This window comes from Hydra vulgaris, chromosome 12, assembly GCF_038396675.1.
Source record: "Hydra vulgaris chromosome 12, alternate assembly HydraT2T_AEP".
Classification (NCBI taxonomy): domain Eukaryota; kingdom Metazoa; phylum Cnidaria; class Hydrozoa; order Anthoathecata; family Hydridae; genus Hydra; species Hydra vulgaris.
The window spans coordinates 32,645,473-32,658,069 of record NC_088931.1 but is presented as its reverse complement, the minus strand read 5'-3'; the positions used below and the strand labels follow the sequence as shown (position 1 = coordinate 32,658,069).

Sequence of the window (12,597 nt, the reverse complement as noted above, 5' to 3'; positions counted from 1 at the left end):
ACAAGTGATGATCAATTGATATTAATTGCAGATGGAACTTAATGCTGTTTTTAAGAAAGTAGCAATACCTTTTTTAGCATAAAACATACAGTGTTCAAAAAAAGAAACACTTGGTAAAGCGATTCGTGCTTTGTTCAACTAACAGATATGTTTTAGATGTTCATGGCCTTTTCAAACAAACAAAAAATGACGCAACTATATTAATCGAGATTCTAATCAACGACCAAAGCTTAAGTTCTTTAATTCAACCAAACGACGTAAGAAAAGACCAGAAACAGTAAACGACTTTGGAAGCAAATCAATTACACTTTGTGACAAAGATTCGATGGGATATCGAGGCTATCAATAGCTTTCTTAAGTAATGATTTCGAGTCTTGGATAAGGTTTGCAACATAAGCCTCGTTCATACGCTAGATGATTACCGGGTTGCTACCGCGTTGATTAATAAATATCTTCAAAGATTACTCTTCAATAGTGACAACAAAGTAAAAATCATTAGAATTATTAAAGAGAGCTTAAACAAAGAGAACTTACTCGAAAAATCCGGAATTTGATCAAAGTACAATACAATATATATCTGGTACTTGATTAAAGTACAATACAAGCTATAGGTTCCTATCAGCCAAAGCAAAGTTTGAGTTATATAACGGAGCATCTTAACAAAGGAAAAACCGAGTTAAGACTTAATAGAACAATCAATTCAACCCAACATTCTAAAATAATAAACCTAGATTTCTGGTCTAGGCACAGTAAAATGACTAAATGTGCGGTATGCATTAGGTATTTACCCAACATCAATGATCAATCCGGCGTCTTGTACCTATAAAACAATAATGCTTAGAACAGAGCTGTCGGTTGCTGTAGCCACATCGCAAGTAATATTTTATTTCTTTCATGCGACGAAAAAAGAGTCAAAGAATTCAAAAGTCCAGCTGGTTCGATGTTGTATATTTTTCCAAAATTGGCTGTATTGGAAACTAGTGGCAATAAGAATGAAGATGAAAAAAAAATTAAAATAAAAACAAATGAAGTTATAATAAGAACTCAATAGCTTGATCAAGTGAGTCAGAAGTAGATGAAGTTCGAAACACTGACAGGGAGAACACTTTTCCAGATTATTCTTTACAGATACTGTGACCACCAAAGAAATTCGAAACTTTTCAATCACCTAATGAAAATAAAAATCTAGAATGGTTCTTCTCAAAAGTATGTAAATGGAGATCTAAATGTATAATGAGCAGTCGTAGCGTAGTGGTTAGCGAGCTTGCCTCAGAAGATCTGTAGTTCAACCTAGAGATCTAGAGTTAGAGAACCTAGAGCTAGAGATCTGTTGTTCAACCTCTGGACAAGTTTTTTAACATAGATAAGAAAAGAGGCGTGAACTTCCTTTCAAATGCTCTTTCTTACAAATTGTCACGGTGCTCTGTGACAAGACTGAAAAAACTTTTTGGGGCACCTAAAATATTTAAAAAAAATAAATAATAAAAATTAAGTCTAATTCAACAGCTCTCGTTATTAACAACACTTGTACAATAAATTATTTTCTTTTATCTCTTTGGGCATCAGTTCAACTCGCACCATGGCCTACTATAGTGGCAAGTAAACCTACAGCTTTTAAAAAAACTGAAGGCAATTTTTTTTAAATATACATTTGTAATATGGCGGAATCCAGAGAAAGAACGTGGTCTTTTAATTTATTACGTGATAAATTTCACTTATATGTATATTAAATTTGCTTTATTTTTAGAGCTAGATAATTAGATAGTTGTAATATGGTTTTTAAGTGTTGTGTCACTGGATGCAGAGGTAACTACGATGTTACAAAGTCTGTAAAAGTTTTTCACCTTCCAAATAAAAAAAATGAAGAAACGAAAAAGATGGATAAGTGCTATACCTCGTGAGAATATTCGAGCCCAAATACTTTTATTTGCGAAGATCATTGGCCTATAGATTATGAAAAAATATTAGTTTATGGAAAGTTAAGACCAAAACATCCACCATCTGTATTTTCTTGTGTAAATCCAACTCAATTTCCGACTCCACATGCACCGCAAAGATCAACAACTAAACCATTGCCATCTTTAAGATATATTGTGCCTGATGAAATGGAGGATTTTTTAAAGGCTGTAAATATTGATGAAAACTGTTTACATCTTCAATCTGCTGATACTTTGGACAACTTGGGTGTTCCAAAGTTTAATTTGAAAATAAAAAATGATTTATCTTTTGATAGCTACCACTGTGGTGTCAAGTGCACCATAAAACCATTTTTTTCTTACAATCATATGAACAATATTGACTGTTTTAGTCGGCTCTGTGCTGCTATAAACTATCTGAATTCTTTACCAATTGATCACAAGAAAAGTATTATTGTAGAACAAATGTTAGGTATGAACTCATTAGTATTCATTGGGAAAAAAAAATATTCTCCTGATATGGTTGCTGGGGCGTTTGAATACTTTTCATTGTCGAGAACTCTTTTTTCTGGCTTATGTGATGATTATGAACTACCAAGTATATTGCTGATGAAAAAATTGACGTTAGAAGTGTTGGAGATGATTTTTTCAAGTTTTATTTTGATAAATGTTCTATTTCTCAAAGACTGGTAATTTTACTAATTGATGAAATTTATGTTAAACCACAGTAAACATATCAAGGGGGTAACATTTTTGGTAAATCTGTAAATTCCCCAAATGAATTGGCAAAAACAGTTTTAGGTTTAATGATTTGTTCATTGTTTGGTGGAAAACAGCTTTTGTAATATTAATGAACAAATAATATAATATTATATTAATGAACTTGATAATACATAACATAATAAATTAATATTAATTATGTATTATATTATATAACATATTAATGAAAAAAATATTGCTACATGTGAAATTGTTTATCAGAAGGGTTGATCTCTTCTAAAGAGATATCGTTCTGCTAAAACATTTTACATGTATCACAAAAGCTATATGAAGACTATTCATGTAACTTCTCGTATATACCTGAATATTCCTGACAGAATATAGTTATAGAATATAAAGTTTTTATTAAAACAAGATAATAATTTTAGACAATTTTAAAAGTTGCATGAATGAAATAGCGACTTTTCACTAAAACTTCTTAATTTTGATCTAGCGATTTTAATATACGCATGCGCTCTATATTCTAATTTTAAAATGCTTATATTTAAACAAAACCAGGGACATTATGCGTATTTTTGATTAAAACGTGGTATTGAACTCCAATTTAAGACTTAAAATTAGATGCGCATTTTTCTGGTATCAACAGCGATATATAATACGTGATAAATACTCCGCCTATTTACAATACAAGATTTACAATTACGAGACAAGCCGGTAAAACTCCATAAATAATATTGTTATACCTATTTTCAAGGCATTGTAATCACCTAGAGATTCAAGAACTTTTTCTAGTTTATTTTTAAGCTGCAAATAATAGTTATTTTATTTAACCGAACATTATTCATTTTCTATTTAAAAACTCACCAAAGTGTCAGTTAAAACTTTACCATTATAATGCAACAGTATTTATCTTCCATTTAAAAGCTCACCAAAGTGTCAGTTAAAACTTGACCATTCTAATGTAACAGTATTTATCTTCCATTTAAAAGCTCACCAAAGTGTCAGTTAAAACTTAACCATTCTAATGCAACAGTATATATTTACCAAAATGTATTCATTGAATAATAGAAATACCATTTGTTTCTAAATACCTCAAATTGTAAATATTTAAGAAATAGTTTTCATATTTTCAAAGCAGTTTGTTATTAATTCAGTATATTTTTATTGATTTATAATAAAGTCTTTTGCTAAAGGAACGAAGTTTTTATCAATGGTAAGATTTTTTTTACAAAAATTGCATTATCTCAACTTGAGACTCGAGTAACTTGTTTGATTAATGTTGCAACTTTATTAGTTGCAACATTAGTATTAGTTGCAGCACTAATTTTTTATGTATTACTTAATTATATATTAATTCATAGTTTTTAACTTTTATACATAAAAATGTTTGTAAATATTTTATTAACACTTCAAAGGTTTTAAAATAGCACTGCTGTGTCACTGGTTGTTGAGGTAAATATTAAGCATCAACCGATCATTCTTGTGAAAAAGTTAGTGTTATTAAATTTCCAACAATCTAAAGATGATAGAATTGTGGATTCGTTAAATTCCTCCAAAAAATTAAATTCCTTCAAATAAAACTGTTGTGCCGGAAAAACATTTTTTTATATACTTTTTTTTTTATATTTGTATATATCATTGTTCATTTCGTCAATGAAGAAATAATTTTGCAATGAACTTGTTAATAATAAAATATATTCTTTAAATTTTGGCAGGAGCAAACAGAAGACAATACATCTTATCACCTTGTTTTTTAGGCAGCAAAGTAGTTTACTTTGCTTACACGTTTAAATTCATAAAATATATTAGTAAAAAATTAGTCTTTACATATTTAAAAGTTAAACATACACACACAGATTGGTAAATGCATAACAAAACGAGTTAAAAATGAAAAAAAAATGTTTTATTGGTTAGATTTAAAAAAAATCTTAATTTAATTGTAGTTATAGATTTTATGACATTATTCAAGATCAAGTTCTACAGACGTGGACACCGACAAGTGATAGAGTAGTCCGATTTTTTATATGTTATTGACGGAATACAAAAATAGTTAATGGAATTTCTTGTTAAGTATCTTTGATTAATTAAGGAGAAATATGGCTAAAAATATGATGAAAGCATGTCATTGTGAAGTTTAAACATAAACAATAAATTTCAATAAATATTTAGTTCGTATATATTTTAAGTATTAATTTCATTTAGTAAAGACTTGACGTATACTTATCTATTTGTATTAAAAATTAACTGAGTCGCTTGCTTTTATTTGCAATAAATTTTTTTTTAATGAAGACGACTGATTACTTGCCCAAGCTATTTTACAATAATAGTATAGCTATAGATAAATGAAAAATATAAACTTTTTAAACACATTTCATTTCTTCATTATCACTCCTTTATCTTTTTTTCATTATTGTTCGTGTTGATACAATAAAACGAGACGATGGTTCTGTAATATGTGTTGAAAAAAAAAGACCAAAGTTAACATTAGATGCTTACCCATTTTATTTTTTAACATTCCTTATTATTCATTAAATAAACCGCCCTTCAAACGCAAAATTCCCGGTTGTCGTTTGGCAGAGTTTAATAACCGGAGTGAGGAAAATTTTAAAATTGGATGAAAATGAATAAAATTGACAATTTTGATGAGTTTTCCATTAAAATGAATGGTTATATGAGTAATAAATCTTATTGTTAAATTAAATCTAATTGTTTCGCATAAATCAAGCTATATTTGTATGATTAATGATATAGATGTACCAACAATCTTTACTCTTTAAAAATTCAAAATAACTTACTTGTTGAAGTTTTTGGTGGTAATTTAAGAATAGGCAGCAATTTGGTGGCCAAGGTACTTAACTATAAAATTAAACTTTGGGCTCAATAATCCAACACTATTTTTCCCTGGTAGTAAAATTATCATGTTAATTTCAGACTATGTTTAACAAATCAATATAACTTAATTAGTCTGTATGAATGAGTTAGAGATAAGTATTCAACTGATGTTTATAAACGTTTAGTATTTTTATGTGAACAATAAAACTATTTATTTTTCAACCTCAATATAGTCCTGATACTCTGGCTTTTAGCTTTTATCTAAAATGCATGTCACAATCATTTTATTACATGGTGCATGATAAAGCTTTGTTGTAACTAAACGTGTCTTATCTTTAAAAATTGTCTACTGCTATTTCAATGAATAATGAATCATTAGATAATAACAGCCATGTCGCTTATTTAAAAAGCAAGTGTAATTTATCGAAAGCTTGTCAGCAAATCTTTTTAATTTGCTCTTTACTATCATCACACAATGATGTTGCTGCAATAGTTCCAGTAAAAAATATGGCTGCTGTTTATCTAAAAGACAATACTATAAAAGTGGTTGAAAAAGAAAAAATGTGGATACAAAGCTTTATTTAATTTCAGGCAATAGTTGGATTAATAGAAGCATATTTAGTGCCTTATGCAGTGGTGATTTAAAGACATTTACTCAGCATCCTTATGATTCAACAAGAAAAATATTTTTCCTATTTGATACTGTACATCTATTGAAATGTATTCGCAATAACTGGCTAAAACAACTTGACAGTGATCATTCATTCCTATACCCTAGTTTTACAGACGATTCTATATATAATGCATATTTTGAACATATTTAGCAGTTGCACAACTTTGAAAAAGCTAATATTGTTATATAGGTTCTAAATTTGACAAATACGCTGATTTACCCGACCACTATTGAAAAATGTTAAATCAACTTTAAAAAACTTTGACGACATAGCAGTAGTTGCCTCAATGCATTTTGAAAATGAACAATGAAAAGATAAAGCAGGAACTTATGAGTTTATTTCTTTAGCTATAAAACTCTGAAAAATATTAAATGTCAAGTCTACTAATAAAGGAATTTGTATTCGAGATGATGATTGTTATCCTATCAATGACTTGAACAATGACCGTTTATTTTTTTTTAAAGATTTTTACTTTTGGCTTCAAAGATGAAAAAGTTTTAAACGAAAAAGTCTATGACTTTTTTTTTTTTTTTTTTAGGTGCCCCAAGAAGACCTTACGGTCTTGTCACAGAGCACCGCGGAAGTGCATTTAACCAGGAAGTTCACGCCTCCTTCCTTACCGTGACGCAAAATATGTCCAAAGCTCGTTTCGAACCTGGATCTTCTGCTTATTAAGCAAGCGTTCTAACCACTACGCCACGGCGTAGTGCTAAACTGCTAAACTAAACAAAGTAACTGCTAAACTAAACAAACTATTTTTGCTTTAAAACGCACTGTGATAACTTTTACTGAAGTGATTTAATACGTGCTAACTAATATAGTTATTTTGAATTTTTCCTATGTGTTGACAGGAAAATTACAAACAGACAGTTTGGAAGCACGATTTGGTTCTTATCGACTGTTTTCAAGTGGAAATTATGTATTAGTCATAGAAATAGGAGAACCAGAAAAGAAAAAAAAAATCAATAGTGCTTTGAACATTATTTCTACAAAACATGACAGTATATCATTCTTAGACTTTATTTCTGAATGTAATTGTGTGAATGCAATTGAATCGCCAGACAATTCTGAAGTAGATATTTTTATTTATGAATTTTCTGAATTAGTTACAAGATCAGATAATGTACATGTTTTTTCTTTTAAATGCAATTCTCTTGTATATATAGCAGGCTATGTTGCTTTTAAGGTAATGATAAAACGTAACATGATAAAAGAACGTGTATCAGAACATTCATTAGAATTTAATGTTGCTCCAGGGTATGAGTATATATTTTATTTAGGGGAGAGTGGGGTATTGGCAAACAGCTAGGCAGGAATGCGAATTAAAGACACCATTTATACGAAATTGATCGTATTTATTGTTTATCAATCAGTCTTACTATTCAGCCACAAACCCTAAAAAGCAATTTTTATAAATCTTATTATAAAATAAAAAGTTAGGGCAAAGACTAAACTATTGGTGTTCGGAGTAATCCTACGTACGTGGGGTAATTGCCAACACATCGTAGATAATCACAGTCACTGTTGTGTAATAACGAATAAAATGCTATTTGTAATATTTAAGTGCAAAAAGTATACTATGCAACGACAACAACAATAGGAGTGGTTTTATATCCATAGTAGCTCACAGGAATGTTACTCAAGAAAAATTTGCATAAAAATTATCAGAAGAAAAAATCGGATAAAATTATCGTTAACAACAACCGCAGCTTCATTACCCCACTGCTCGCTTGGAACTTTGCATTGGATTCCCTCTCAGCAGATAAAAAGAAATTGTAAAACATATTTTGCTATTATGCTGCCTTGACCGCGTTTGTAGTTACCCCACTCTTCCCTAGATCAAATAAAAACAAATCTTAATTTATATATCAATTAAGAGTTTCTTGAGATGGTTAATGATGTCTGCTGTTGAAGTATTTCAATACTTTATATTGAACGACTTATCTTACGTACACTAGCGATTGTTTTTCTAAACAATTATTGCATAAGAGCTGATTACCTTCAAAATGTAAAAAAAAAAAAAAAAAAAATTTCGAAAACATTAAGGAAGCTGGCAACATTTCATAAATAATTATTTAAGAATATTGATAAAGTCAGTTTAATAATAAAAAAATAAAAGTTCATTAGTCTTAATGAGACATTTGATATATTTTTTAAATCTTAATTCATGAGAAAAATTTTGTAAAACAACTAACTTGTAAAAATATTAAAAAGTTACTTTTAAAATAAACGTGGTTATTATTTTTTTATTCAGGTTTTTTTGTAATCAAATAATTTAAATTGAACGAAATATGAAAAATTTATCTTGCGATAGCTTTTAATAAAAACAAATCTTTTTAAAAGAAAACAAACACCAATAGACTATTAATGTGACGTCACACCCCACATAAGCGGTCCTTTTACTTGAGAATGAGATGGCCTCGACTAGTTTTACAGAATCAATAAAAGCTAAAATCTGTTTAAAAACATATATTATAAAAAAATGGATTTAATTTACAGATAAAACACCAAATGCAATATAATTATTATTTTAAAAAAAATAGATATATATTGCAAATAAGACATTATTACTCATTAAAACAATCAACATAAAAATTGACACAAAAATAAGTGACAATTGTTTTTGATTTTCAGTTTCTATTGCAAAATAAATAAAAAAAATCATGCAGTAATTCAATTCTAACGATTTCTAGAAAAACCTATAAAATTATAAAAGGAATATAAATTATTAATTGAACAAAATGTGTCCTGGGTCTAAATTCTTTATTTGTGCAATATGTCTTAAAACATCTTTTTTTGTAATGATCCCAAGGAGTTTCCTAAACAAAAAAAATCTATGTAAAAAAGCTATAACTTTATGATAAGTTACTGACATCCGTTAAAATAAAAAAATGCAACACTCCTTTTTACCGGAAAACCACTTAAATTAAATAAATCATTTTTCAAATAGTCTTTTTAAAGTCTTCCAAAAATTAAGTCACACAATTTTCGACCCCCGAAGCCCCTTTTGTCACAATATCGTAACACTTTAGTAACAAGTCCGTATGACTCGTCACAAAACCACTACCCCCCCCCCCATTCTAGAGCGCGACGTAATTTATGGAAGACGGTAACGTAACAAAAATAACAGATTTTGTTTTGCTTAAGCAAAACAAAGAAAAATCTTTCAAGTATTACAATAGTTAAAAATTGCTGTCATAAAATCTCTAAAGAGTTTGAAATATCATCAAAATGTTTTTTAAAAACGAAAAAGATAATAGATACGGGGTTTAATTTAGTTACACCAAATTATGCTTCTGTAGAAGATAGAATTATAGTTTTATTTTACTTTTTTGCATTATTCTTATCATATGCAAATTTTAATTTTTAAAATTTTGAAAGTCACTCTTGGAGGATTTAAATTCACTTTTATTAGAAAATTTTAGGATCGGTGATTTGAGTTAATAATATACGTTAATCATTCCATTTTTTAACCATATGATTTTTCAAAAGGGTTAAATGTGAATCAAAAAAATCACAATTTTTAAATTAATGCTTATTTTAATTTAAAAGTCAAAATTATTTTAATTTAAAAATCAAAAGTAAACAACTGTCATATATTTTCTCATCTTCTTAAGTTGAGGGCCAGTTTTTTACGTATTTCTATTAAATCATCATTGCAAAGACCTAATTCGTCAATATTGATTATTTTATTTGAATGTTAAAGCAACTAAGCGTTTAAAATACTTGGGGAGGGACAGCTGATTTAATTCTATTTTCAAAGTTGAGTTTTTAAAAAGTATTCTGGACTGAAAGATCAAAAATTATTTTTTCGTCATAACCATAATCTACACTGAACAATACTCCATTCATGACTCAATACCGATAAATGGTGGTCAAATGGGGTTTTTCAAATAATAGGATATTTTAGGATTTATTATATATATATATATATATATATATATATATATATATATATATATATATATATATATATATATATATATATATATATATATATATATATATATATATATTTTCCGTTTTCCGTTAAATTATTTGGAATTTTTTTTTGATATTTTATTAAGTAATGTTTTAAGAATTTATTTCTGCATTGGTGAACTAATTGTCTTTCAAACCTATTGAATTTTACACAATTGATCTAATAATGCATAAAATTGACGGCAAAAAAAATAATCGTACACTAATAAAATAGGTCGTTATTTTAAAGTAAATCAGGCGAACTGAACAATCAAACTAGTAAGTAAAGTTGAAAGTAGTAATTTTTTAAATACACTTTCGTCCTAGAAATAAAATAAAATATATTTAAATAGTATTTCAGCAAAATGGCGTCAAAAAAAAACACATTTGTCTTTCCATCAACGGAGCCTCGTTGTTGATTTGAAAAATCAAGAAAAATCCTACCGCCACATACAAAAAGAAACAGGAATTCCTTATACGACAGTGTCCTCAATTGTTAAGAAGCATGATCTGATTGGAACCGTTGCTAGTGTGGCTGGTAGAGGACGAAAACCCAAGACCACTGGTGCAATTGATCGCAATATCATCATTAATGTGAAAAAAAAAAAAGATTTGTTTCGGCAGTTAAATTGGATTTAAAAGTTCAAGAAGATCGCAACATCACAGTGACTCCTCAAACAATCCGAAATCGTATTAGAGAACATGGATACAGAGGTAGAGCAGTTCGAAAAAAAATTTTTTTTAACTGCAAAACAAATGAAACATCGATTGGAATTTGCAAAGAAGTACGAAAAAATGCCGATATCATATTGGAAAAATATTTTGTGGTCAGATGAGTCAAAATACAACCTTGTTTCGTCGGATGGAGTCCAGAAGGTGTGGCGAAAAAAAGGAGAAGCTTATAAATTGAGTTGTTTGCGAGGTAGTGTGAAGCATGGAGGAGGAAATGTGATGGTTTGGGGTAGTATGAGTTGGAAAAGAGTGAGGAAATTGACATTTATTGATGATAAAATGGATGCTTCAATGTATTGTGAAATTCTCAAAGTAACTTGCGACCATCTGCTAAAAAATTGAGAATGGGAAACGATTTTATACTCCAGCAGGATAACGATCCAAAGCATACCGCTAAGAAAACAAAGGTATACTTTGACACAAATAGCATCATTGTTTTGGAATGGCCATCTATAAGTCCGGACTTAAACCCAATAGAAAATTTGTGGTATATTTTGGACAGAAAAATTGGCGATCGAGCATTTACACGCAAAGAGGACTTTATATAAAAGTAGCTATATTGAGCGCATGGGGTAATATAACAACAGAAGTGACCCAAAATTTGGTCAACTCAATGCCAAATCGTCTAGCTGAGGTCATCAAGGCCAAAGGAGGCCCCATTCGATACTAATCTCCACGAAGTTTGATGAATTTGACATTATTTTTGAACTTGTACGATTATTTTTTTTGCATTCAATTTTATGCATCATTAAATCCATTGTGTAAAATTCAATAGGTTTGAAAGACAATTCATTCACCAATGCAGAAATAAATTCTTAAAACATTACTTATCAAGATATCAACAAAAAAAAAACAACCAAATAGTTGAACGGAAAACTCGGAGAAATTTTTTTTGATGCAATTTACGTTACCGGATCATAATGACTTATTATGCGTTTTCTGTCTCTAATTTTGTAAAAATTCAAAAACTACCAACTACTCTAACTAAAGACGGAAACCGAGGTATTATTTTTAAGCCTAAAAAATAAACTTATGCGTATAAAATTACGTTAACAATATTTAAAAAACCAATTGGTGTTTTAAAATACAAGATATAAATAAAGTTTTGTTTCCATTTATTTAAAAAAAACTTTGTTGAGTTGTTACATAAAAAGTCATCTTGCCCCATTTTTCCCCTACTTGTTTTATCAGCAAAAACTAAAATATTAAGGTTCGATTAAATTTTTTTAATGTTTAACTTTAATTCTTTTCGGAATTTGTCACTTGTATGATGAAACTTTATTTGTTTTTATTAAGTGCAATAGGTCATTTTCAAAATTTTCCAAATCAACAATAAATGGTGGGCTATTTTATTTAAACTAAAAATTACCATTATCATTGTTAAGCTATTTTAAATTAAATAGTATAAATATGTTCAAGAAAACTCAGAGTTCAGCAAGTAATTATAGTTGTCACTCCTACAAGTTGGAAATATGATATCTATTGCAAAAATGATTGGAAAACTTGATGGATCTGGCGATGTTGTTAGGTGGCTGAATAAAATCAAACTGGCTGAAGAGCTGCAAAAGATGGACTAATAATTCCATTGTTTTTGCTATTTAACAATAGCAAGAAAAACTGTCACAGATATTGAAAAGTCTTTGTTGGAAGCGCCTGCAGTTGATAGTTTCAAAGTCTATGAACTGTTCAGGGATCGGAGATGGAATGAAGATAAATTCATAGATGTGTATATGGACAGTTTACATCAACTTATGGGGGTGGCC

General features: G+C 28.9%; 1 protein-coding gene across 1 annotated transcript in view; it reads right to left on the bottom strand.

The window, feature by feature from the left end:
• Positions 1 to 8,596: 8,596 nt before the first annotated feature.
• The window catches only part of LOC100213803 (H(+)/Cl(-) exchange transporter 5), a 58,598-nt gene continuing 54,597 nt past the window's right edge, over positions 8,597 to 12,597 (bottom strand). Inside the window, exon 17 of the mRNA XM_065812955.1 lies at positions 8,597 to 8,961. Within this exon, the coding sequence (XP_065669027.1) occupies positions 8,871 to 8,961 (91 nt within the window). The 3' untranslated portion in view covers positions 8,597 to 8,870. The remainder of the gene's footprint in view (positions 8,962 to 12,597) is intronic.